Genomic DNA, 26,252 nt, shown 5'->3' with positions numbered 1-26,252 from the left:
AGGTACCAGAATTAGGGTTGGGCCTCCACTTATGTGACTCTCTGACTCTGAGGTCCAGTCAGCAAGGCCAGATCCCATCCTAAGACCCTTAGGGCCCTAGGAGAGCAGGGCATAACACACCTTCCTCTGAGACCATCTTGTTGCTGATAGCTCAGGAGAAGCACATGGAAGAATGGTCCCCACCAGGCGCGGTGGCTCACGCCTATAATCCCAGCAGTTTGGGAGGCCGAGGGGGGCAGATCACCTGAGGTCAGGAATTTGAGACCAGCCTGGCCAACATGGTGAAACCCGTCTCTACTAAAAATACAAAATTAGCCAGGTGTTGTGATGCACGCCTGTAATCCCAGCTATTCAGGAGGTTGAAGCAGGAGAATCGCTTGAACCTGGGAGGCGGAGCTTGCAGTGAGCCGAGATCGCGCCATTGCACTCCAGCCTAGGTCACAGAGCAAAAAAAAAAAAAAAAAAGACAGTCCTTTCCCACAAAGGGTGGCGCCCCATAACATCTCTTGTTAAGTGCCCCACATCTCCCCTCTGGTCTTCCACACAATCCTGGTCTCTGTTCCCCACATGGCGGGCCCCCAGGAAGCCTCTGGGCACTAGCCTCTGAGGGTGTTGCTACTAAGTGCAAACTAGTTCCACCACAAGCAAAGAGCCCAGTGTCCTGCCCCCTCTCGCTGCGAACCAGTCGGTAGTGGGGGGATGGGATGGGACGCTTCAGAGCGGCTCACCTCTCTCCAGGCCGCACCATGCGCATCCACCCACAGGCCGCTGAGAAAAAGGCGCCAAGACGCCAAGAGAAGGTACAGGAGCCAGGCTTCCAAGGGCCGGAAGAGTCGGATGGGTGGAGGGCCTGGGGTAGGCCACGCCTCCCTCGCGGCCCCGCCCCCACGGCCCGACCCCGCCCGCCCAGCCCGGCGCCCTCTGGTCGGCTGAGCGATAAGCGCCAGTGTGCAGCGGCTGCTGGGGCGGCAGGTGAGGCGGCTGGGGCGTTGCTGTCCGTGCGTCCGCGGGCGTCAGGTGCCCAGACCCGAGGGCCGGGAAGGGATTTGGGTTTCACAGGAACCTGGGACGGGGGTCCGCTATCTTGGGGCTGTCGGGACCGCCGCTTAAAGTTGGCCCAGCCCAGACCTCGAGTCGGGCCCCCAACCAGGCCCGGGCCCGGGCCCAGGCCCAGGCCCGTAGGGATCCCCTAGGGTCCCAGCTCGCCTCGATGGAGCTCCTCCCTCCGCTGCCTCAGTCCTTCTTACTGCTGCTGCTGTTGCCTGCCAAGCCCGCGGCGGCCAAGGAATGGCAGTGCCCGCGCACCCCCTACGCGGCCTCTCGAGACTTTAACGTGAAGTACATGGTGCCCAGCTTCTCCGCCGGAGGCCTGGTGCAGACCATGGTGACCTACCAGGGCGACAAAAATGAGAGTGCTGTGTTTGTAGCCATACGCAATCGCCTGCACGTGCTTGGGCCTGACCTGAAGTCTGTCCAGAGCCTGGCCACGGGCCCTGCTGGGGACCCTGGCTGCCAGACGTGTGCAGCCTGTGGCCCAGGCCCCCACGGCCCTTCCGGTGACACAGACACAAAGGTGCTGGTGCTGGAGCCCGCGCTGCCTGCCCTGGTCAGTTGTGGCTCCAGCCTGCAGGGCCGCTGCTTCCTGCATGACCTAGATCCCCAAGGGACAGCCGTGCATCTGGCAGCGCCAGCCTGCCTCTTCTCAGCCCACCATAACCGGCCCGATGACTGCCCCGACTGTGTGGCCAGCCCATTGGGCACCCGTGTGACTGTGGTTGAGCAAGGCCAGGCCTCCTATTTCTACGTGGCATCCTCACTGGACGCAGCCGTGGCTGCCAGCTTCAGCCCACGCTCAGTGTCTATCAGGCGTCTCAAGGCCGACGCCTCGGGATTTGCACCAGGCTTTGTGGCGTTGTCAGTGCTGCCCAAGCATCTTGTCTCCTACAGTATTGAATACGTGCACAGCTTCCATACGGGAGCCTTCGTCTACTTCCTGACTGTACAGCCGGCCAGCGTGACTGATGCTCCTGGTGCCCTGCACACACGCCTGGCACGACTTAGCGCCACTGAGCCAGAGTTGGGTGACTATCGGGAGCTGGTCCTCGACTGCAGATTTGCTCCGAAACGCAGGCGCCGGGGGGCCCCAGAGGGCGGACAGCCCTACCCTGTGCTGCGGGTGGCCCACTCTGCTCCAGTGGGTGCTCAACTTGCCACTGAGCTGAGCATTGCTGAGGGCCAGGAAGTGCTATTTGGGGTCTTTGTGGCTGGCAAGGATAGTGGCCCTGGCGTGGGCCCCAACTCTGTCGTCTGTGCCTTCCCCATTGACCTGCTGGACACATTAATTGATGAAGGTGTGGAGCGCTGTTGTGAATCCCCAGTCCATCCAGGCCTCCGGCGAGGCCTCGACTTCTTCCAGTCACCCAGTTTTTGCCCCAACCCGGTGAGCTGAAAGAAGGGGCCCTTACTTGTGAGCTGCATGCACGTGGCTGAACACAGGCTGCTTCCCTTCCATCACTGAGGGGATCTGGGAGGGGGAGGGCAGGTGGAAAGAAGCATTCTCTCTCACCCAGTTCCTAAGTGCTGGGGTGGTGTGAGAAAGCAGCCAGACAAAGGCTACACTGGAGGCTCGGCTCCCAGCCAGGCTGGCCCTTGTGACTACCTCATTTTGCCCTTTCTCCTATCTGCCCATCATGGCCTCTGGTTTTTTAGTTTCCCTGGCTATGTGAGGATGGGGTTACATAACCGTGTCTCTGTTAGCATAGCTCCTGAATGCTGGGTAGAATGATGGGCATTCCCTCCTACTTGTCCACCATCCATATCCTCAGGGACACACGCAAAAAAATAGCGCCCCCCTCGCCCACCACCACCACCACCACCACACACAAATACACAGGGAGATGCTCACAGATTCACAGACTCACAGCTGCTTGCCAACAGTTTCACTTTCCCTTGTTTTGCTCTGCTTTCCAAAGAGGGTGGGACAAGAGTTGTCAGAGAATCTCCCCTTCCTCCACACCCACCCCCATCCTTCTGCCAGCCACCACGTTCCAGGGAGCCTCCTGGGCCTTGGAAGTTGGCAGCTTGTTAGGGAGCCTGCATGTCCTGGGCTTCACTAACCTGTTTGACATGATTGGGGGTGATTGGGGGGAGTACCCAGCACTCATGGGATGGCAGCTTGGTTCTAGAAGGTTCCGGGAGCCTCACTCTAGTCTTGTGCAAGCTACTATAAACATCTGGGGAAGGCCTAGGAAGGGCTGGTTGGAATTGATCCATCTCAGACTTTTTTTTTTTTTTTTTTAACCATATTTGGAGCCCTGCCCCAGGCAGGAAGTCTCAAAGCCCGTGCTGAACTGGGGGCTCCTTCCAACAGACTCTATCTAGGCTCTCTCCAGCCGTCGTGTAGGCAACAGCAATAAGATTAGACCAAGGAATGGGACCCACAGCTACTGCTCTCATATTCTCTAGCCATCATCCTGTGGCCCTGGGCCTGCTGTGACATTCTCGACAGACTCCTTTCCACTCCTATTGATGCCTCGGAGATGGGAGGAGAACTTACACCCAATGTGAGGTTGGGGGTCTTTAGCCTCCCTCCCTCTGCTGAGTACATCTGGGTTGAGAGGCTTTAGGGTTGGGGACTCCTTGTCTGGGCCTGGGCAGGCCTGCCTGGCCCCTTCTCCTTCCCAGTGGGGAGTCAGAACCTCTCCCCAGCTTGGCTAGTGGTCAGTGGGTCAGAAGACACCCAGCACGGCTGGGCAGTGCCAGGCTCCAGGAGGACTAATCTTGGTCCCTGCCCACAGGCTGGCCAGGCCCCCAGGAGGTGTGTGAATCACCCTGTACAGTGTTTGCCTAGCAACTGTGGGCATGCAGCCACTGGGGCAGCACCCACATAGTGGTTGGCCTCAGGAGGCCTGAGGGACTCAGAGCTGGTGCCTGTCCTCCATAGGACATTGGACACTTACGTGTTTTCAGGAGCCTGGAGCCCCTACCTAAGCCTGGGAACCTAGAGCTAAGGTCCTGGGGCCTAGAGACAAGCAGGCTAGGGTGTGGGCCTGGCTAAGGTAGGGCTCTATTCCCCGTCAGAGCCCCACCTGTCCCTGAGTCATGCTGGAAACACCTGGCAGGCTTCCGGCTCGGGCCAAGCCAAGCCGATTTCCTGCCTCAAGTGAGGACAAAATCCCAGTCCCCCCCCCTCCCCAAGCTGTAGGCGCAGGGTGTATGGGGTTTCAAGGCTCAGCTCCACATCTACTTTTGCCTCCAGGGCTGCTAATCAGTGCTGAGATCTCAGGACTGGGTTAAGTCTCTGTGGTCTGATGGAGACTTCAGAGGCTCCTGCTTCAAGGAGTGCCCTCAGGGCTGGTGAGGGAGAGTCCTGAGCACCTAGGGCTGGCTACTGAGCCCCGTCTGCACCTCACACTCAGCTCCAACACCGTGAGTTCATACCCTGGTGTCCTGGTTTCCCAGAGCTTCCACAGTCTGCCCTGGGGCATGACTGCAGCCCCCAAAACACCCCCTTGCTAAGAGCAGGGGAGAGGTTAGTACCCCTTAGCTTCCAGAACTTAGTTCTGGCACCCAGGCTGTAGGGGTTTGGTTTATCCCTTTTGTACCCTAAAGGGGGGTATAGGAAGCAGCCAAGGGTACAGGAAGACCTTTGGAGTCTAGGGAGAAGGACCATGCTCCCAACCTTGTGCTGGCCAATTAATGCAAGTGGGGAAACCGAAGCCCGGAGGAGACAGGGTTTGCTGAAGTGCACACAGAGAAGCAGAGAAGAGCCAGCAGGGGGCAGGAGAAGACTCTTGTGGAGCTGAGACTTCCAACTTGGTTCCCCTCTTGAGCATTTATGATGCCTTGGACAAGAGACCAAACCTCTTAAGCCTGTTTCCTCATCTGTAAGATGTATGGGGTGGGCCAGCCACAGTGGCTCATGCCTGTAATTCCAGCACTCTGGGAAGCCAAAGTGGGCAGATCACAAGGTCAGGAGTTCGAGACCAGCCTGGCCAACATCGTGAAACCCCATCTCTACTAAAAATACAAAAAATTAGCCAGGGGTGGTGGTGAGCACCTGTAATCCCAGCTACTCCGGAGGCTGAGGCAGGAGAATCACTTGAACCCGGGAGGTGGAGGTTGCAGTGAGCCAAGATCATGCCACTGCACTCCAGCCCCGGCAACAATGTGAGACACTGTCTCAAAAAAAAAAAAAAAAAAAAAGATATACGGGGTGGTTGTGAGGATGGAATGGGGGTAACTCACCATCAGGATGGACATGGCAAGGTGGGGCAGGGAGAATGGGGAGCGGGCCTTCCAGCCTGGACCTTCTGCCTGCCCTTGCTACACTGAGAGCCCTGTGGGGGCAATGCGAGATGGCAACCGGTAGGCCCAGGGCCTTCTCCAGTCAGGCCAGGTGAGGGGTGAGAGTGTTGGGCTGCTGTGGCCACTGACAAAGGCCCCAAAGGGTTGGGGCACAGGGCTGAACCCTGACTCGTTCCCTTACCTGACTTTTCCCAGCCTGGCCTGGAGGCCCCCAGCCCCAACACCAGCTGCCACCACTTCCCTTTGCTGGTCAGTAGCAGCTTCTCACGTGTGGACCTATTCAACGGGCTGTTGGGAACAGTAGAGGTCACTGCACTGTATGTGACACGCCTTGACAACGTCACAGTGGCACACATGGGCACAGCGGATGGGCGTATCCTGCAGGTGGGTCCTCATCCCCACAGCCCCCTGGCCCTGGGTCTTTGTCTCCATCCCCATTTTGCTCACATCTAACCTGTCCTAGGTGGAGCTGGCCAGGTCACTCAACTACTTGCTGTATGTGTCCAACTTCTCACTGGGTGACAGTGGGCAGCCCGTGCAGCGGGATGTCAGTCGCCTTGGGGACCACCTATTCTTCGCCTCTGGGGACCAGGTAAGGTGGGCAGGGGCAGGGCCTGGGGCCAGGGTTGTGGGATCACAGACTGTCCATCCAATCCAGGGAGGCATTGATATGCAGGCCTTACCACCCTAGCCTACAGTGTACCAGGAGGGTCTATAGGGCCCAATCTCCCCCTCCAGGTGCCCCTAGTCACCTGTCTTCTACCCCCAGGTTTTCCAGGTGCCTATCCAAGGCCCTGGCTGCCGCCACTTCCTCACCTGTGGGCGTTGCCTAAGGGCACAGCGTTTCATGGGCTGTGGCTGGTGTGGGAACATGTGTGGCCGGCAGAAGGAGTGTCCTGGCTCCTGGCAACAGGACCACTGTCCGCCTAAGCTTACTGAGGTATGGCTTCCCTGGCAGGGCACAGGTAAGAGTGGGACAGGCTGGGCCTGGGGTGGTGGTCAGCAAGTCTTGATCACAATCTTTCTCAGGTCTGGGAGTGTCCTTCATATCTACAAGGAGGGCATTCTTGTCAGAGGGGATGACACATGCAAAGACTTGGAGGCAGGAAAGTGCTTGAATGAGGACTAGCAAGTGACTCCAAATGGCTGGAGCATGGGGCAGGCAAGGGGTATGGCAGGAGACTTTGGGGAAGCAGGTGGGGCTGAGAGAGCCCAACCCCACATGAGGACTCAGGCTGTTTTCCCCATTTCAGTTCCACCCCCACAGTGGACCTTTAAGGGGCAGTACAAGGCTGACCCTGTGTGGCTCCAACTTCTACCTGCACCCTTCTGGTCTGGTGCCTGAGGGAACCCATCAGATCACGGTGGGCCAAAGTCCCTGCCGGCCACTGCCCAAGGACAGCTCAAAACTCAGGTACAATCTGGTCCCTCCCCTCCCTTTCCCTGAAGGGAGCAACCAAGCAGCCCCTTCCCCATGAGACCCTGTTCTCTGCTTATCAGAGGCAAGGGGAGATGGGGGCAGCTGCAGTGGTTCTGACTGTTTTGTGTCTCGGGAGATGTCTCTGTCCCTTTTTGAATTTTCATGTGCCCTTCCTGTCTGTTCACTCATGGACCAGCCAAGGTTAATCTCTGCCCTGCCGGAACCTTCCTTCCCTGGAGGGAGGCATGGGTGGAGAAACGCCATTCTCTGGCTCAGAGGAGCCCTGTGGCTTGTGGCAGACATGCAGCTAGGCCTGTATAATTCCTGGCTGACCTCAGGGGTTCCCCCTGGTGCCCCAGACCAGTGCCCCGGAAAGACTTTGTAGAGGAGTTTGAGTGTGAACTGGAGCCCTTGGGCACCCAAGCAGTGGGGCCTACCAACGTCAGCCTCACCGTGACTAACATGCCACCGGGCAAGCACTTCCGGGTAGACGGCACCTCCATGCTGAGAGGCTTCTTTTTCATGGTGAGGTCACCTTGCCCTGTCTGTGCCCTTGGCCAGTGCATGGTACAGGAAGGGAGGGGCTTGGAGTGGAAGACCTATTCCACCTAAGCCACCTCTATATCCTTTTAGGAGCCAGTGCTGATAGCAGTGCAACCCCTCTTTGGCCCACGGGCAGGAGGCACCTGTCTCACTCTTGAAGGCCAGAGTCTGTCTGTAGGCACCAGCCGGGCTGTGCTGGTCAATGGGACTGAGTGTCTGCTAGCACGGTAAGTACCACCAGGCAGGCATGGGAGGCCACAGGGTTCTATCCAGGTGGAGACCTGGACTCTGTCAGGATGGAGGGAAGAGTGCTCGTTACATGGTCAGTGTGGTGTGGAGAGCAGGTCCAGGAAGAAAAGACTACTGCCCTCTTCAGCCCAGAGGCAAGAGAGCCCATCACAGAGTCCAGTGGCTCCAGCCAAGGCTGTGGGGAACTTGTTCCCTCCTTACCCTCTTGGAATGTCTTCCTGGGACCACCTTATCTTCAGACAGACCATGGAGTGGGGCAGGTGGGAGAGATAACAGACAAACTGGGAGAGGGCAACAGGCCCCTGGAGGAAGTGGGCCCGGCCATTACAAAGGGGGTAACCCTGAGCCCAATCTCTTGTTCCTGCAGGGTCAGTGAGGGGCAGCTTTTATGTGCCACACCCCCTGGGGCCATGGTGGCCAGTGTCCCCCTTAGCCTGCAGGTGGGGGGTGCCCAGGTACCTGGTTCCTGGACCTTCCACTACAGAGAAGACCCTGTCGTGCTAAGCATCAGCCCCAACTGTGGCTACAGGTAAGCGCCACCTCTTTGCCCACTCTGGCCTCTGGGGAATGAGAGAGCCAGCCTTGGAGAACACCCAAAGCCTACCACCCTGCCCTCTTCCACAGCAACTCCCACATCACCATCTGTGGCCAGCATCTAACTTCAGCATGGCACTTAGTGCTGTCATTCCATGACGGGCTTAGGGCAGTGGAGAGCAGGGTGAGTGAGTGCTGGCCAGGAGGGAGGAAGGCTGGATGAGTTCCCTGAGCTGCAGCCCAACCTTGTGCTGGGCTGAGGAGAGGAGCAATCACAGGTGGGGTTCCTGGCTAATCACCTATTTGTCTCAGCAGTGTGAGAGGCAGCTTCCAGAGCAGCAGTTGTGCCGCCTGCCTGAATATGTGGTCCAAGACCCCCAGGGATGGGTGGCAGGAAATCTGAGTGCCTGGGGGGATGGAGCTGCTGGCTTTACACTGCCTGGCTTTCGCTTCCTAACCCCACCCCATCCACCCAGTGCCAACCTAATTCCACTGAAGCCTGAGGAGCATGCCATTAAGTTTGAGGTAAGTGTAAGGGATAGGGGCAGGGACAGTTGGGGATCTGAAAGTAGGGGCCAGCCTACTGGCTGGTCCTCATGACCCTCTCTGCAGTATATTGGGCTGGGTGCTGTGACTGACTGCGTGGGTGTCAACGTGACCGTGGGTGGTGAGAGCTGCCAGCACGAGTTCCGGGGGGACATGGTTGTCTGCCCCCTGCCCCCATCCCTGCAGCTTGGCAAGGATGGTGCCCCACTGCAGGTAGGCAGCCCAGCTGGACCTCCCTGGGAAACACGGGCAGAGGGCCTGCAGGCTGGGCCTGAGTTGCCACCTGCTCCCAGGTCTGCATGGATGGTGAATGTCGCATCCTGGGTAGAGTGGTGTGGCCAGGGCCACATGGGGTCCCACAGAGCACGCTCCTTGGTATCCTGCTGCCTTTGCTGCTGCTTGTGGCCGCATTGGCCACTGCACTGGTCTTCAGCTACTGGTGGCAGAGGAAGCAGCTAGGTGAGTTCTCTGCTCCTACCTTTATTCAGCCCCTACCCCCAATCAATGGCATCTTCAAGTCCCTACATCCTCTCTCTGCCCAGGACTTAGGGATCTAAGTCCTCCCCAGAGGGGTTGGCCCCTGGGAGCTTGGAAAGCCAGGCCACCAGGGATTCTCTTTCCACAGTTCTTCCTCCCAACCTGGATGACCTGGCATCCCTGGACCAGACTGCTGGAGCCACACCCCTGCCTATTCTCTACTCGGGCTCTGACTACAGAAGTGGCCTTGGTAAGATAGTGGAGGCACGAGAAGCTAAAGCCACCCCCTCTCCCTACAAGCTCCTCACTCCCTCTCCCCACAGCACGCCCTGCCACTGATGGTCTAGATTCCACTTGTGTCCATGGAGCATCCTTCTCCAATAGTGAAGATGAATCCTGTGTTCCACTGCTGCGGAAAGAGTCCATCCAGCTAAGGGACCTGGACTCTGCGCTGTTGGCTGAGGTCAAGGATGTGCTGATTCCCCATGAGCGGGTGGTCACCCACAGTGACCGAGTCATTGGCAAAGGTGTGGGGGCCAGGTGGGGCTGGGGGCAGAGATGGAGTCTCAAGATGACATAGGCTAGACCAGGCACAGTGGCTCATGCCTGTAATCCCAGCACTCTGGGAGGCCAAGGCCAGCAGATCACGAGGTCAGGAGATCGAGACCGTCCTGGCTAACACGGTGAAACCCAGTCTCTACTAAAAATACAAAAAGAAATTAGCCAGCCGTGGTGACAGGCACCTGTAGTCCCAGCTACTCGGGAGGCTGAGGCAGGAGAATAGCGTGAACCCGGGAAGCGGAGCTTGCAGTGAGCCAAGATTGCGCCACTGCACTCCAGCCTGGGCAACAGAGCGAGACTCCGTCTCCAAAAAAAAAAAAAAAGACATAGGCTAAAGGGACAGTTGGACCAGATTCTGCTCTAACCTTCTCACCAACCTGTGTGACCTTGGTTATACCACTTAACCTCTCTGAGCCTCCATTTGCTCATCTGTAAAATGGATGAGAAAAGTTCTGTCTTCAGTGGGTTCTGGTGTGGATCAATCAGGCACAGGAGGATTATAGCCTCTGCCATCATGTGGCTGCTGTTTATTTTTGGTTTTATTTATGGTTTTGTTTTTGAGACAGGGTCTCACTCTGTTACGCAGGCTGGAGTGCAATGACACAATCATGGCTCACTGCAGCCTCGACCTCCCCAGGCTCAGGTGATCCTCCTCCCTCAGTCTCCTGAGTAGCTGGGACTACAAGCATGCACCACCATGCCTGGCTAATTTTTTGTTTGTCTTTTGTAGAGATGGGCCTCAAATCGCGTTGTCCAGGCTGGCCGCGAACTCCTGGACTCAAGCAATCTGCCTGCCTAAACTTCCCAAAGTGCTGGGATTACAGGCATGAGCCACCAAACCCAGCCTGTTTTATTATATTTATTTTAGTTTAGTTTTATTTTTATTCTATTTTATTATTATTATTATTATGAGACAGAATTTCACTCTTATTGCCCAGGCTGGAGTGCAATGGCATGATCTCGGCTCACTGCAACCTCCACCTCCTAGGTTCAAGCAATTCTCCTGTCTCAGCATCCTGAGTAGCTGAGATTACAGGTACCTGCCACAACACCCGGCTAATTTTTGGTATTTTTGGTAGAGACAGGATTTCACCATGTTGGCCAGGCTGGTCTCGAACTCCTGACCTCAGGTGATCTGCCCGCCTCAGCCTCCCAAAGTGCTGGGATTACAGGCATGAGCCACCACCCCAGACTATTTTATTTTCCTTTTTCTTTTTTTTTTTTGAGACGGAGTCTCGCTCTTTTGCCCACACTGGAGTGCAGTGGCGCTATCTTGGCTCGCTGCAAGCTCTGCCTCCCAGGTTCACGCCATTCTTCTGCCTCAACCTCCTGAGTAGCTGGGACTACAGATGCATGCCAGCACACCCAGCTAATTTTTTTTTTTTTTTTGTACTTTTGTATTTTTGGTAGAGACGAGGTTTCACCATGTTGGCCAGGTTGGTCTCGAACTCCTAACCTCAAGTGATCCGCCCACCTCGACCTCCCAAAGTGCTGGTATTATAGGCGTGAGCCACCGCACTTGGCCTATTTATTTATTTATTTTTGAGACAGAGCCTCGCCTGTCATCCAGGCCGGAGTGCAGTGGTGTGATCTCGGCTCATTGCAACCTCTGCCTCCCAGATTCAAGTGATTCTCCTGCCTCAGCCTCCTGAGTAGCTGGGATTACAGACATGCACCACCATGCCCATCTAATTTTTGTATTTTTAGTAGAGATGGAGTTTCATCATGTTGGCCAGGCTGGTCTCAAACTCCCAACCTCAGGTAATCCACCTGCCTTGGCCTCCCGAAGCGCTGGGATTACAGGCGTGAGCCATCGCACCCGGCCCTGCTTTATTTTTTTTTAGTTTTTAGTTATTATTATTTTGAGACAGTCTCGCTCTGTTGCCCAGGCTGGAGTGCAGTGGTGCGATCTCGACTCACTGCAACTTCTTCCTCCTAGATTCAAGCGTTTCTCCTGCCTCCGCCTCCTGAGTAGCTGGGATTACAGGGGCCTGCCACTGCCACCACACCTGTCTAACTTTTGTAGTTTTACTAGAGACAGGGTTTCACCATGTTGGCCAGACTGGTCTTAAACCCCTGACCTCAGCTGATCCTCCCACCCCAGTCTCCCAAAGTGTTAAGATTATAGGCATAAGCCTTTTTAAAAAAAATTTTTTTTTTAAAGACAGCATCTCACTGTGTTACCCAGGCTGGCTTTGGACTCCTGGGCTTACGCGATTCTCCTGCCTCAGCCTCCTGAGTAACTGGGATTATAGGTGCACTGCGCTTTGCTTCTGCTGCTTTTTTTTGGGGGGGGCGACGGAGTCTCACCCTGTCTCTCAGTCTGGAGTGCAGTGACACGATCTTGGCTCACTGCAACCTCCGCCTCCCGGGTTCAAGCTGTTCTCCTGCCTCAGGCTCCCAAGCAGCTGGGACTAGAGATGGGGTTTCACCATATTGGCCAGGCTGGTCTCAAACTCCTGACCTCGTGATCCACCCACCTTGGCCTCCCAAAGTACTGGGATTATAGGCATGAGTCACCACGCCCAGCCCTGCTGCTTTTTTAAAATGTCAGATTGGGCCAGGTATGGTGGCTTACACCTGTAATCCCAACCCTCACCTTTGGGAGGCCAAGGTGGGTGAATCACAAAGTCAGGAGTTTGAGACCAGTCTGGCCAACATGGTGACACCCAGTCTGTACTAAAAATACAAAAAATTAGCTGGGCTTAGTGGTGGGTGCCTGTAATCCCAGCTACTCAGGAGGCTGAGGCAGGAGAATCACTTGAACCTAGGAGGCAGAGGTTGCAATGAGTTGAGATTGCACCACTGCACTCCAGTCTGGGCAACAGAGTAAGACTCGATCTAAAAAATAAATAAATAAAAATTAAAAATTAAATGTGAGATTGGCCAGTTTAGTGCTCTGAGGTCTGGTTGCCAATGAGAATGTGTGGTGTGAACCTTGGGCCCTGGAGCCCCTCTCATCGACTCATTATCTACTTCCCACCAGGCCACTTTGGAGTTGTCTACCATGGAGAATACATAGACCAGGCCCAGAATCGAATCCAATGTGCCATCAAGTCACTAAGTCGTGAGTGGAGCAGAAGATGGGAGGGCAGAGGGAGGGGCCTCAGGCTGGGAGGATTCTTTTTCTCTGTGTTCCCACCTTACTGACTGACCCTGAGCAGGAGACCTTTATTTCCCATTTCCCCATATGAGCCTTGTAAAGGGATGCCCTGCCCTGTGCCTGACTTGCACTGCTCTGTAGGCATCACAGAGATGCAGCAGGTGGAGGCCTTCCTTCGAGAGGGGCTGCTCATGCGTGGCCTGAACCACCCGAATGTGCTGGCTCTCATTGGTATCATGTTGCCACCCGAGGGCCTGCCCCATGTGCTGCTGCCCTATATGTGCCACGGTGACCTGCTCCAGTTCATCCGCTCACCTCAGCGGGTCAGTGCTCAGCTGCCTCTGGGTTGGGGGCTGGGCAGCAGCTGGAGAAGGAGCTGCTGTCCCCTTGCCCACCAACCCACCTGTGCCCCCAGAACCCCACCGTGAAGGACCTCATCAGCTTTGGCCTGCAGGTAGCCCATGGCATGGAGTACCTCGCAGAGCAGAAGTTTGTACACAGGGACCTGGCTGCGCGAAACTGCATGTGAGAGTCCAGAGTAGCTGGGGTGAAGCAAAGGCACAGGGCATGAGGGTGTGCGGTGCTTAAGGCCGCCTCAGGGAAGGGCCCACTCCAGCCTTGTCCTCCTCTCTCTGCACCTTACTTTTTTTGTCTGCCCAGTACAGACTTGGACTGGACACTGTGGCTTTGAAATTCTGTGGGCGGGTACCGTGGCTCACATCTGTAATCCCAGCACTTTGGGAGGCCGAGGCAGGTGGATCACGAGGTCAGGAGATCAAGACCATCCTGGCTAACATGGTGAAACCCTGTCTCTACTAAAAATACAAAAAAATTAGCCGGGTGTGGTGGTGGGTGCCTGTAGTCCCAGCTACTCGGGAGGCTGAGGCAGAAGAATGGCATGAACCCGGGAGGAAGAGCTTGCAGTGAGTAGAGATCGCGCCATTGCACTCCAGTCTGGGAGACAGAGCGAGACTCCATCTCAAAAAAAAAAAAAAAAAGAAATTCTGTAAGGGCCTAGAACAGGTGGGTTCAGGGCCTGGTAAGGGCCAGTCCTAAGTGTAATCCTCTCCCTACCCCCAAGGCTGGACGAGTCATTCACTGTCAAAGTGGCTGACTTTGGTTTGGCCCGTGACATCCTGGACAAGGAATACTATAGTGTTCGACAGCATCGCCACGCTCGCCTACCTGTGAAGTGGATGGCGCTGGAGAGCCTGCAGACCTATAGATTTACCACCAAGTCTGATGTGGTGAGGCCCCATCTGCCCTATAGTCCACATGGCTTTGGCACCTGAGAACACTGGGCCTCACCCATTCAGCTCTGGATAATCTGAGCCCAGGGAGTCCCCGGGGTAGATGACTCCCAAAGCCCTTCTGCCCACCTCTTGGGCAGATGTAAGATGGAATCTGACACCTGCCAGGGCAAGAGGAGGCTGGGAACTCACTGGCTCCTCACAGATAATCCAGGGCCTGCCCAGCCCCAACTCTGGGCAGGATGAGGTGGTGGGAGGAGACAGAGGAAAGACACTGGTGACGTATTGAGGAATGAGCTCTCAGTGGAGGGTGGGGTCTTCCATTTCCAGCTGAAGGACTCTGGGAGATAGAAGCCCTGGGGGACCCACCTGCCCCCAAATTTGGAGTGAATTGAGTCCCCTTACCTCCCCCTTTCCACAGTGGTCATTTGGTGTGCTGCTGTGGGAACTGTTGACACGGGGTGCCCCACCATACCCCCACATCGACCCTTTTGACCTCACCCACTTCCTGGCCCAGGGTCGGCGCCTGCCCCAGCCTGAGTATTGCCCCAATTCTCTGTAAGTATGTGGAGGTGGTAGTGGGGAGGGAACTGGGCCCCAGAGACATGGAAGAGGCAGGAGACAGAGCTCCTGCCTGGCTTCCTGACTGAACTTCTGGTTGACTCAGAAAGGGAGTCTCGCTGGGCCTCAGTTTCCTCATCTGTGAACTGGTCCCACCCACATGCAGGATGGGACACTGGGAGGACCTCACAGTTGCCATGGTAACAGCATTCTGAGCTCAGAGTTGGGGTTGAGGCCAGTGGTTTGATTTTCCCAGCACTCCTCCTCCCCGCCTCCCACTAATGGGGTCTGCTTTCCACCTTTTCCTCTCATTTAATCTCGAGGAAAGATTCCAACCCCCACAGCAACCCCCTCTGGATCTCCAGATCAGGTTTTTTCACTGGATGTGGTTTCAGATTCCCCATTCCTGGAGGGATGGCGGCAGCTGCGTTGTCCTCAGTGCCTACGGGGTGGGTTCGGTTCTGAGGTTCAGCTTCATATGTAGCAGGTGTGCCTGAGCAGTGTCCAGGTCTGCTGGGTTAGAACAGAGAGAACCAGGACATAGGTAAAAGTAGTTGACGCCTCCTGTCTCAGGCTGTGCTCCAGGAAGGATGTGAGTAGCCTTCCTCACAGTCCTACCTGCTTTGGGTTTGCTCTTATTATTCATTTCTTTAATTCACTGCCTACCCGTATCTAGATTGGGCTCCTGGAAATAGACTCAGCTGGAGATTTATGTATGGGGATTTACTGAGAGGTTGGGGGCAAGGGAAGAAGGACTGGGACAGAGAAATGTCACAGAAACTGCAGCCCATCCCACAGGGACTGCTTGAACTGGGATGACCCACCAGAGTTTTCTGAAATTGAGACCAACAGGCCAGGTCTTTGTACCAGGCATTAATCAGTTACTAGTCACAGGCTGTCCCTGGTGAGAGAATGTGAGCTTGGCAGAGGCAGTTCTCTTCTGCCTAGGGCAATTCTTAGAGAGAGCCTCAGTCAAGAACCATCAGCAGGCAACACACCCAGCCACTGGGAGAGGAAAGGGGGATGTGGGTGGTACACCATAGGGTCCACTTCAGCAGTCCAGCCCTTCTCCTCTCTGGGCCTCAATTTCCTCATCTGTAAAGTGGAGACAATAGTACCACCCTCCGAGAGCCTGAGAATTATATGAGATATTGTGTGTAAGGTACTTAGAGTATTATTTCAGGCAGGAATGACATCCCCAAGATAATGGGGCATGCACTAGGACCCAGCAGGTAAACCTGGGGATCCTCTGCTTCAGGACCAGCATGCCACTAGTGCTGCCCCACATGCTCTTGCTTCAGGATTTTTTCTTTTTTTTTGAGACGGAGTCTTGCTCTGTTGCCCAGGCTGGAGTGCAGTGGCACAATGTTGGCTCACTACAGCCTCTGCCTCCCATGTTCAAGTGATTCTCCTGCCTCAGCCTCCCAAGTAGCTGGGACTACAGGCGTGTGCCACCATGCCCAGCTAATTTTTGTATTTTTAGTAGAGATGAGGTTTCACTATGTTGGCCAGGCTGGTCTCGAACTCCTGACCTTGTGATCTGCCCACCTCAGCCTCCCAAAGTGCTGGGATTACAGGCATGAGCCACTGTGCCCGACCGCTTCAGGATTTTTAATTCCTGCCTTGCTGGACCCAGGCTTCCTTCCTGGAAGAACTGTGATGATGACCATGGTACCTTATGAGCTGGGCCTTGTGCTTAGCACTTCACAGGCATCAGCCTATGTGCCTACTGCTCTGTCATCAGAGGACGACCCAGAGGCACAGAGAAGTTAAGGAACTTGCCCAAGATCACATAGCCCAGGGCACAGGGCACAGGAGTCCAAGCTCTTAACACCTGAGGTAGTTGGACCTCTGCCGGGGTGGGGAGGCAGGACTGGAACAGCAATCATAGGGATGAGAAGAGCTGCCCCTGATTGGGCAGTGCTAGGTACTAGGTCCTGTCACCTATCCTCATCCCTGTGTGACCTGCCAGAGGTTTAACAGCAAGTGGGTGGCCCAGAATCCTTGGGTGGAAGTTGCCTTAACCTGACATGCCTTTCCCCCAATAGGTACCAAGTGATGCAGCAATGCTGGGAGGCAGACCCAGCAGCACGACCCACCTTCGGAGTACTAGTGGGGGAAGTGGAGCAGATAGTGTCTGCACTGCTTGGGGACCATTATGTGCAGCTGCCAGCAACCTACATGAACCTGGGCCCCAGCACCTCACATGAGATGAATGTGCATCCAGAACAGCAGCAGTCCTCACCCATGCCAGGGAGTGCACACCGGCCCCGGCCACTCTCGGAGCCTCCTCGGCCCACTTGACTTAGTCCTTGGGCTGGACCTGCTTAGCTGCCTTGAGCTAACCCCAAGCTGCCTCTGAGCCATGCCAGGCCAGAGGGCAGTGGCCCTCTACCTTGTTCCTGCCCTTTAATCTTCAGAGGCAATAGGTAAATGGGACCCATTAGGTCCCTCACTCCACAGAGTGAGCCAGTGAGGGCAGTCCTTCTGCAACATGTATTTATGGAGTGCCTGCTGTGGACCCTGTCTTCTGGGAACAGTGGACTCAGCAGTGACCACACCAACACTGACCCTTGAACCAATAAAGGAACAAATGACTATTAAAACACAAATTGTGGCAAATAGTGTGAAAGAATGACAGGAGGCTGCTATAAATAGCTGAATAGAGAGGCAAGGGAAACCTCCCAGGAGGTGACATTTTGCTGAGGCCCTATCACTGGGGAAAAACCACCAGAAGCAGTGTTGAGGAAAGAGAGTTTTTGGCAGAGAGTCACACGTGCAAAGGCCCTGAGGCTGGAAAGGATATGGATCAGCAAGAAGGCTCTAGAGAACGGGGAGGGTGAGCAAGGCCCAGATCCAGGTCATAGGGCCCTGGGGACTGTTAGATGGAACCAAGGAAGTAGGCTGAGTACCCAAGCATGCAGTGACTAGGATGGTTTCTTCCATGAGTCAGGCTGCTTGCTCCCCTTTCCCCAGCCCTAGCACTTCTCCAGGGCTCCCTGCTCGATCTGCAGTGCCCACCGTCAAACCAGCTGGGATGGAATGGGGCCTGCCATCGGGGCATAGAGGCTTGGGTCCCTGCAACACTGCAGCATTGATTGTACTTGTAGCCTTAAGAGAGAGGAGCCAGCAGCAAGGCCTCAGCTCCACACTTTCAAGGAGCCAACTTCAAAGTGCCAACTGCCCAGGCTATTTGTACTTGTAAAGGCCACTGCACAACAGTTCGTAGAGGGGCATGCTCCTCTGAGAGGGAGACCTCCCCCTCCTCCTCTTCCTCCCTACACTGACTGCTAAGGGGGTAGCTGAGGCGCCAGGGTTCCTGTCCCAGGACCTGGATCACAGTGTTCCTTCTCCCTCAGGAACCCCATAGCCTCCATCCCTTCAGTTAGGAGACTCCAGCTGACTGTAAGAGGGTAGACTTCCTTCCCTCGGAGCCCACAGCTCTGTGCCCTGTCACACATGGAACCCTGGGTTTGGAGCAAGAGCTCCCTGCTAATCAGAGTGGGAGTCTCCTTGGGACCAGAGCTGCCCAGCTTTCTCCATCCAGCTGCTGCTCACTCTGCCACCTCAGGCCAGAGAGAAGTCCAGACCTGGGGACCCTAAGGACTCTGAGGACAGGTGGGTAAGGCTTAAAAGGAGATTCTTGCTTGAGTGCAGGGATCCAAAGATCAGGAACCTGTATGCTGAAGGGGGACAGAGACAGACTGTCTGTCTGTTTACTGCCGTACCTTGGGTGACTCTCAGTGCCTCAGCAGGCACTGAGGAGGTTGTAGCCTCACATGCTTAGCCACTGACCCTTTGTCTCTCTGGGTGTGCAGGAGACAGTTGTGCACACTGTCTCCTGAGGCTGAGAGGGAGGTAAGTGGAGTATCCTGGAGCCCATCCCCACCCCAGTTGGAAAGGACTGCCTTCATCCCTCCAACTTGTAGTTCTCCCCTTTAACCCCATCCTGGGGTTCTAAGGGTCACCCAAACCTCTTAAGCCCAGGAGTTCCTTCCCCATTGAGCTTCTACAGCTCATGGACCACTGGCTTATCTGTTCACGTGAGGGGCTCAGAGAGAAAGGGAGTCTCTGGACAAGAAGGGAGCTTAGCATGGGAAAGGCTCCCAGAGAAGAGAGATAGGAGAGAAAGAGGGTATCAAGTGCAGCCAGAATGTAGGGCTTTGGGCCTGCTTCTGGGCCAAGGGCCTCCAGGGCCAGAATTCTCCAGGGAGGGGACCCAGTTAGGCACTTGGGGCCCTGGATTGTGGCACAGCTGCCCCCACTCTCAATTTCTGCAGCCCCTAAGCTCTGAGCTCCATTCTCAGAGCCACCTGATAGTCCCAACCCCATCTGGGGTGTCAGGAGCTGGGACTATTTTAGGGCTTCAAATCAGTGACTGGGCTACCAGGGAGAACAGGGTAGGGAGGGTTAGTTCTAGGTCCCTGGATGGGCTGGGGGACCATGTGGCTTCCAGGGCTTATGAAGGCTGGGCTGCCTCTCCTCTAGGGGAGGCCTGGGCAGTAGCTCAGCTACAGTGGGTGGCCAGTGCAAGGGGAGGGTTGCTAGTGGCCATGGGAGGCCTGGGCCTGCCACCAGGGTGGAATGGTGTGGACGGAGGTTTCTCCTAGGGCTTTGGGAGACCAGCCTTCCCACCAAGAGCTGTGAAGAGTAGGTACCTCTCTGTCCCATCTCCCTCCATCTCAACCCAGTAGGGCTAGGGGCAAGCAGATGCTAATAAAGGCTGAGGCAGGCCAAGGTGGGAGCTGGCACTGAGGAGGCAGCAGATGCCTTCCTGACTGCCCATTGGTGTCACTGTCCTCTGGAGCCTGGAGGTCATGCATGGGGCAGAGTGACCTGCTTTGATGGGGTACCATGAATCTGGCCTAAGATTCCCCTTGTGTCTCGGCCTCAGCCCCAGCCTTTCAGGGAATATTCTGAGGGACCCAAAGGCTCTCTGGGAGTCTATATCACTCTAGGTTGCTAGAAAGAAATACCTAAGACTAGGTAATTTATGAGGTTTACTTGGCTCACAGTTCTGCAGGCTATACAGGAAGCATTGTGTCAGCATCTGCTTCTGTGTAGTCCTCAGGAAGCTTACAATCATGGTGGAAGGCAAAGCAGGAGCAGACACTTCACATAGTGGCAGGAGGAGGAAGAGAGAGAGAAAGACAGAGAGTAGCAGGGAGGTGTCACATACTTTTAAATGACAGATCTCAAAATAACTCACTGTTATGAAAACAGCACCAAGCCATGAAGCATCCACCTCCATCACCCAAACACCTCCCATCAGGCCCCGCCTCCAGCACTGGGGATTGCAATTCAACATGAGATTGGGGTGGGGACAAATATCCAAACTATATTAGGGTCATACCTGTGGGCTCCAGATATAGCCCCATTCCAAACCCAGTCTCATTGTTGCTCTATGGGAGCTCAGGGACCAGGCCTGTGGTGGTTCCTATTTTGAGCTCAGGTGGTAGGAGCTGAGGGAAGTTGCTTATTCCTTGGTAAGGCTCATCATGTGCCAAAGCAGAGGGACCAGTGAGTACCAGAGACTCCCAATGCCAGGGGCATCTTCACCTTCTCACCTCTCCACTCTCTTTCAGGTTGGTTTAACCACCTGCATACTCTTTTTTTTTTTTTTAAACAGAGTCTCACTCTGTCACCCAGGCTGGAGTGCAGTGGCATGAACTTGGCTCACTGCAACCTCTGCCTCCTGGCTTCAAATAATTCTCCTGCCTCAGCCTCCTGAGTAGCTGGGATTACAGGTGTGCACCACCATCCCCAGCTAATTTTTTTTAGTTTTAGTAGAGATGGGGTTTCATCATGTCGGCCAGGCTGGTCTCAAATACTTGGCCTCAGGTGATCCACCCACCTCGCCCTCCTGAAGTGCTGGGATTTGTGAGCCACCTCACCTGACCAACCACCTGCATACTTTTGTAGCCTTTCTTGCACTGGGCATTTGGGATCTGGAGATGCATTAGGCAAGGCAAGGGGCTTGAAGTAGCAGGCGGTCAAGATCATGGGATTCAATCACCTTTGAAGCCAGTGATCCCTCCTTCATGCCACAGGTCCCTCATGGGACATTGCACCCTGGACCATGGAGAATCAGAGGCCCCAAAGGAGTCAGCTCCACCCCTGGGCTCCATGGCGTGGCAGCTTTAGCCAAGCATTAATCCTGCTGACATGTCCCTCCAAGCCAGGGAACCTCCTCTTCAAAGAGGAAAAGGAATCCTTTGGGTGGCTCCAGTCACTCTGTTCACATGGGCTCCTGCCCTGGTCTCTTCGACCCAGTCATCTGTTTAATTTAGTCACTCCCGGCCGGGCGCGGTGGCTCAAGCCTGTAATCCCAGCACTTTGGGAGGCCGAGATGGGTGGATCACGAGGTCAGGAGATCGAGACCATCCTGGATAACACGGTGAAACCCCGTCTCTACTAAAAAATACAAAAAACTAGCCAGGCGAGGTGGCGGGCGCCTGTAGTCCCAGCTACTCGGGAGGCTGAGGCAGGAGAATGGCGTGAACCCGGGAGGCGGAGCTTGCAGTGAGCTGAGATCCGGCCACTGCACTCCAGCCTGGGTGACAGAGCAAGACTCCGTCTCAAAATAAATAAATAAATAAATAAAGTCACTCCCACCATCCACTGGACCTGGGTTCCATAGGAACCCTGAAAGAGGGCAGCTCTGCTCACATTCTCTCTGCAGGTGTGACTAGAGGTCAGCTCTGCTCAGCAGTCATGAAGCCATGTGTACTTTTGGCAGTACCACCTTTGCCTCCACTTTTGCTGGCTTCTGGATGTGGGGGCTGCTCCCAGGGAGGGTGAGGAGCTCTCCCAGCCCCTAAGCCAGCTGTGGGCAGCAGTCAGGGCGGCTGTGCTGTTGCCTTCCCTCTGGGCTGATGCAGCTGGCCATCTTTCACGCAGAGTTACGTAAGCTTGAGTCAATTGGGGCTCAGAGCAGTTCATTGTGGGCTATTTTTAAGCTGCAACACATCACAGCAGAGGGGTCACTGCACTGCCGGCTTGCAGGGAAGGTTGCTTAAACATCTGTTATTTAAATTTCCCTGTGCCTTAGAGCTCAGAAGCCATATCCTCCTGGTACTAGTGGGTTCGACCTTCCACATCTCAGAATAGGAGTGAATTATCTCCCCTCATCCTGCCTAAGGTTCCCCTAGGGCTGGGGTTCTCTGGTGCTTTCTGTCTTCCTCTGGGGTCAGACAGGGGGGTCATGGAGCAGGAGGTGCCAGCTCCTTTAATCATGGTCCTGCCTCTGTGGAATGGTTGTATCCTGGCCAGGGGAAATGTCAGGGAAGCAGGAGGTCTAGGTCTAGGGTTCACAGGTCACTTGGATAGCTCCAGGGAGGAAGGTAAGGTGTGTGGGGCATAGAGCTAGGAGACCAAGAGTGCATCCCTTCCTCCTTGGGGGCCTCAGCTTTCCATCAGCACCAAGAGAGGGTTGAATCACAGGATACTTTTGAGTCTGTTCAGAAGCCTGCCTTTGCTTGAGCTGTGCTCCCAGCTGGAATGCCCTCCCTCTGCAGATCTAAATGCTACCCATCTGTCACCTCTGAGGTAGAATGGCTGATGTATGAACCCCTGGACAGTGGCTGGTGTGTGAACCCCTGGGGAAACATGCCTCCCTTTTTGCTCCATTATCAAGTGAATGGCTGCACTGGGAGTCCTTTAAGGTTTTTTCTGATCCTAGATTTTTGGAGATGTTCAGACCCTTCCCAATGCAGTGGAAGGCAGGCAGACTGGAAGGGTGCAAGCCCAGGGACTTGACAAAGCTAGCTGCCTCCTGAGAACACAAGGGAGCCGAAAATAGGTCTGTATTGAAGCAGGTGTGGGAGCCAGCTGTAGAGCTCCTAATGGGGTGTGGCGCTGTGCCTGTCCCCTTGACGCCCTTCTTGCCAGCTCTCTACCATCCTCAAGACCTCCTAAATGGGAGGGTTCCAGCCTGATCCACAGGGGAGAAGGGTTTCTCACGGTGATTTGACCCTCAACCCTCTCTGCAGAGGTTGGGGCCTTCCCAGCAAGCCTGCCTGGAGGGGCGAGGTGAAGTGGGAGGAGAAGGCCATGCAGGTCTTGCCCTCACAGGGACTCTACCTGGCCTCACCCTCAGACTAAGCTCCTCCCAGCTTCTCCTTGCCACCTCCATTCCACCCCACAGCCCTCAGCCTGGGGAATGGGCTCAGTCTGGGGGAGGGGCTCTCCAGGTTGCCATGGCAACACGTTGGCCCTCCTCACTTTCCAGATTCAGAAATAGAATTGGACGCCCTTCTTCCTGGTGAGACACTATTTAAAAACATGTTGGGGGAGGGGCTGAGGGGCGCTATCCCTAGGGGCTGGGAAGAAGGGACCCAGCCTGAAAGTCTCTTTATTTGCCCTGCTACTCCTCTCCCCAGCTGGATGAGATGAGCGGGCTTTGGCCAGCTAAAAATTCTGAGTACGGAGAATTCAGTCTGGCCCATACTCAGCACCACCAGGTTCCTGGGAGGGCCTCCTCTCAGGCTTGAGCTACCTGATAAGCTATCAGAAGGAGGAGCAGGTCCATGCAGGACCCAGCTTGGGTGTAGGGCTTGGGGCTGCAGCACCCACAATGGAGTCATTTTAGCTCCCATCCAGCAGGGTCCGTGACTGCCTGGCCTTAAGCATGGCACCCCATGGTGGCAACACAGGATCCTGAAATATGAATCCAGAGCCTGATGGCCTGGCTTCAGTTTCTGGCTCCACTACACGCTAGCTGAGACAGACCTCTCTCCCTTTCTGTGCCTTGATTTCCTTATCTGTAAAATGAGGTATGACAGTGCCCAGTTCATTGAATTGCTATGAGTCTGGGTTATGAGTGCTCCACACTGTACTGGCAGAGAGGAAGGACCCCATCAATATCAGTAATTGTTATTACTACTATAAGGGGTGTTTGCTATAAGGACCTTTGCAGCCAGACATGGTGGCCCATGCTTGTAATCCCAGCACTTCAGGAGGCTGAGGTGGGAGGAAGCCAGGAGTTTGAGACCAGCCTAGGCAACAAAGTGAGAACCCGTCTCCATCCAAAAAAAAGCCAGGTGTGGTGGCTCATACTATCCCAGCTACTCAGAAGGCTGAGTCGTGAGGATTGCTTGAGCCCAGGAGTTCAAGGCTGCAGTGAGCAATGATAATGTCACTGCACTCCAGCCTGGGCGACAGAGTGAGACCTTGCTTCTAAAAATGAAAATAAAAATAAGGGCCTTCTCTATCCTGGCTGCTTCCTTTGGGCCTTCTTTCATGGGCTAGCCGCTTCAGCCAGTTCTGCTCCCTTCCCCCAGGAGACTTCAGGCCAGTTGTTTACAAAGGACCACAGTTCTGGAAAGGAGGAGGATTATGCCCCACCTCTGCAGGAGGTGGAGGATGGCTTAGTGGTGAGACAGGCCAGGGGCTCTCAGGACCTCTCTCCATGCCTCTCCAACCCTTCCAGGCACAGTACAGCTCAAGTGTTCCACAGGCACTAGAGGCTGTTACTAGCATCTCTATTGTAAACAGAAAACTAGCTTGCTCAAGCCAAAGATTAATGACATTAATAATGGTCAGCAAGTATGTGTGTACATGAATGTAGGCACACATATGCACAGGCAGACCCTTGGGCTTCGGACGTTCGAATGAGGATGAGCAGCTCCCCCTTGGTGTGCAGAGCTATCGGTTTCCATTCTTTTTTTAACTTTTTTTTTTTTTTGAGATGGAGTCTCGCTCTGTCGCCCAGGCTGGAGTGCAGTGGCCGGATCTCAGCCCACTGCAAGCTCCGCCTCCCGGGTTTACGCCATTCTCCTGCCTCAGCCTCCCGAGTAACTGGGACAGGTGCCCGCCACCTCGTGCGGCTAGTTTTTTGTATTTTTTTTTAGTAGAGACAGGGTTTCACCGTGTTAGCCAGGATGGTTTCAATCTGACCTCGTGATCCGCCCGTCTCGGCCTCCCAAAGTGCTGGGATTACAGGCTTGAGCCACTGCGCCCGGCCTTTTTAACTTTTTTAAGAAATTATTTTTAATCCTAGCACTTTGGGAGGCCGAGGCGGAGGGATCACCTGAGGTCAGGAGTTCAAGACCAGCCTGGCCAACATGGTGAAACCCGTCTCTACTAAAAATACAAAAATTAGTGGGGCATCGTGGCGGGTGCCTATAATCCCAGCTACTTGGGAGGCTGGGACAGGAGAATCACTTGAACCTGGGCGGCAGAGGTTGCAGTGAGCCGAGATCGTGGCATTGCACTCTAGCCTGGGCAACAGAGGGAGACTCCGTCTCAAAAAAAAAAATATTTTTCTAGAGACTGGGTCTCGCTTCGTTGCCCAGGCTGGTCTCAAACTCCTGGGCTCAAGCAATCCTCCTGTCTTGGCCTCCCAAAGTATTCGAATTGCAGACGTGAGCCACCACACCTGGCCCTGTCCCCATTCTTAACCAAAGGCAGCATCAAGGGAAGGGGGGTGGGACCCCAGGGGGCCTGAGATATGGCAGAGCCTGGCTGTGCCCAGTGCCAAGTTAGCAAGCTGCAGATGCAGCACTGTTGTGTTAACTTTGGTCCCTGGTCACACAGCCTTACACCCCACAGCCAACTGTAAACACTATTTTTAACCTCTGTGAAAACAGTTTCAGAGAACAAACCTACAGTTATATTGTCTACAAACCTGTTTCATGGGTGGAAAGACTGAGACCTGAAAGAACACAGCCTTGCCAGAGAGAGGGAGAAGGCCCAGAGCTCAGAGCTGGTGGGAGGCAGGAGGGCCTGACCCTACCATAGGTTAGAACCTCCAGACCTGGACCCGTGGCAATGTGCAGCTCTTCAAACTGTTGCCTAGGCCTGTCCTTGTGGCTAAAGGGCAGCTCTGAGCCTAGGCTGCTGCTCCAGGCAGGTTCTACTCCTCCCTGCCCTTTTTTCCCCCTCTATTTAAGAAATGGAGGGTGGAATTGCCCACCTCGTCTTGTAGCTTATATTTCCTATGCATCCCCCTGTCCAATTCTTTGTCTGACTTGTCCTTGCTGTATATGCAGCTCTGTGCCCACTGTGTACTCAGTCCTCCACCCACTATGTCCCCACTGTGGAGCTAGCCCTGGGACTACTGTGGTCTTACCATCCTGTAATTGCCACTTGGCTGGCCCTGTGGCTGCTGTGGCCCAGCCCTGTGCCCAGAGCTCTGCCCCCATTGTGGCCAAGATGAAGCTGACACAATGTGACAAGAGCTAGAACATTCTGACTTGAGAATTCTGAGCAGAGGCCCCACCCCCACCCCTGCCAGCCCCATCCCTACCCCTGCAGGATACTGGTCCTGGGTTTTAGGGACATGTGGCTCTGGGGAGGGGGCTCTGTGAGGCGCAGGCAGAGGAGAACCATCTGGAGCAGCAGAGACTGCCAAGGAGCTGCTGTCCCTGGAGCGGGAGCCGGGGAACATAGGGAGGGGAGCTTGGGACTGAGCATGGGCCCCTCACCCGCTTCTGCCTCCCAGGACTGAGTGGTGAAGGGACTTTGCCCCTCATCCAAAGGACCTCTGCCAGGAGCTTCCTAACAGTCTCCCCTGCCTACCTTTTTCCTCTGGCCGTATCCTGGCTGTCCTCACTGTGAGACTAGCCTGGGCAGAATGTGCACCAGGCTGGGAACGATGGGGGAGGCTGGCCTGCAGCTGGCTGACTTCACTGGTGTCCCCTGGCCCCCTGCCTCCTAAGGTTCCCTGGGCAGGCCTCCCTTCTTCAGGAGCATGGGGCCC

At 55.2% G+C, this 26,252-nt stretch overlaps 1 protein-coding gene and 1 long non-coding RNA gene across 8 annotated transcripts; one reads left to right on the top strand and one right to left on the bottom strand.

Moving 5' to 3' along the window:
• The first annotated feature begins 1,209 nt into the window (after nt 1–1,209).
• On the top strand, nt 1,210–17,163 carry LOC105480461 (macrophage stimulating 1 receptor). Of its 6 annotated transcripts, none has more exons than XM_011739374.3 (20): nt 1,210–2,440; nt 5,503–5,691; nt 5,771–5,899; nt 6,077–6,247; nt 6,561–6,721; nt 7,087–7,252; nt 7,361–7,497; nt 7,887–8,048; nt 8,144–8,237; nt 8,369–8,578; nt 8,666–8,812; nt 8,893–9,058; nt 9,225–9,326; nt 9,400–9,603; nt 12,624–12,704; nt 12,882–13,063; nt 13,156–13,265; nt 13,822–13,987; nt 14,412–14,548; nt 16,600–17,163. In XM_011739374.3, the coding sequence occupies exons 1-20, from the start codon at nt 1,211–1,213 to the stop codon at nt 16,853–16,855; spliced, it is 4,200 nt and encodes a 1,399-aa protein (XP_011737676.1). In that variant the 5' UTR covers nt 1,210; the 3' UTR covers nt 16,856–17,163. The 6 variants fall into 6 exon arrangements, 5 of the variants coding, with proteins under 5 accessions (XP_011737676.1, XP_011737678.1, XP_011737677.1 ...); XM_011739376.3 differs by having other exon boundaries at nt 8,366–8,578; nt 8,786–8,812; XM_011739375.3 differs by having other exon boundaries at nt 8,366–8,578; nt 9,424–9,603.
• Nucleotides 14,850–26,210, bottom strand: LOC105480463 (uncharacterized). Of its 2 annotated transcripts, none has more exons than XR_986470.3 (3): nt 26,072–26,210; nt 25,623–25,731; nt 14,850–15,061 (listed from the first exon to the last, which is right to left on the bottom strand). It is a non-coding gene; the product is annotated as an uncharacterized lncRNA (long non-coding RNA). The 2 variants fall into 2 exon arrangements; XR_986469.3 differs by having other exon boundaries at nt 25,623–25,711.
• Nucleotides 26,211–26,252: the final 42 nt, after the last annotated feature.

The sequence above is a fragment of the Macaca nemestrina genome, chromosome 2 (genome assembly GCF_043159975.1).
Source record: "Macaca nemestrina isolate mMacNem1 chromosome 2, mMacNem.hap1, whole genome shotgun sequence".
NCBI lineage: Eukaryota > Metazoa > Chordata > Mammalia > Primates > Cercopithecidae > Macaca > Macaca nemestrina.
This window is presented reverse-complemented; position numbering and strand designations above follow the sequence as displayed.

Excerpts from the sequence above, each read along its gene's own strand:
- LOC105480461 (XM_011739373.3), top strand. The coding sequence starts at position 1,211 with ATGGAGCTCCTCCCTCCGCTGCCTCAGTCCTTCTTACTGCTGCTGCTG. Across the intron at positions 8,238-8,365 it reads TTAGGGCAGTGGAGAGCAGG|CAGTGTGAGAGGCAGCTTCC; the intron begins GTGAGTGAGTGC and ends TATTTGTCTCAG. Across the intron at positions 9,059-9,224 it reads GTGGCAGAGGAAGCAGCTAG|TTCTTCCTCCCAACCTGGAT; the intron begins GTGAGTTCTCTG and ends CTCTTTCCACAG.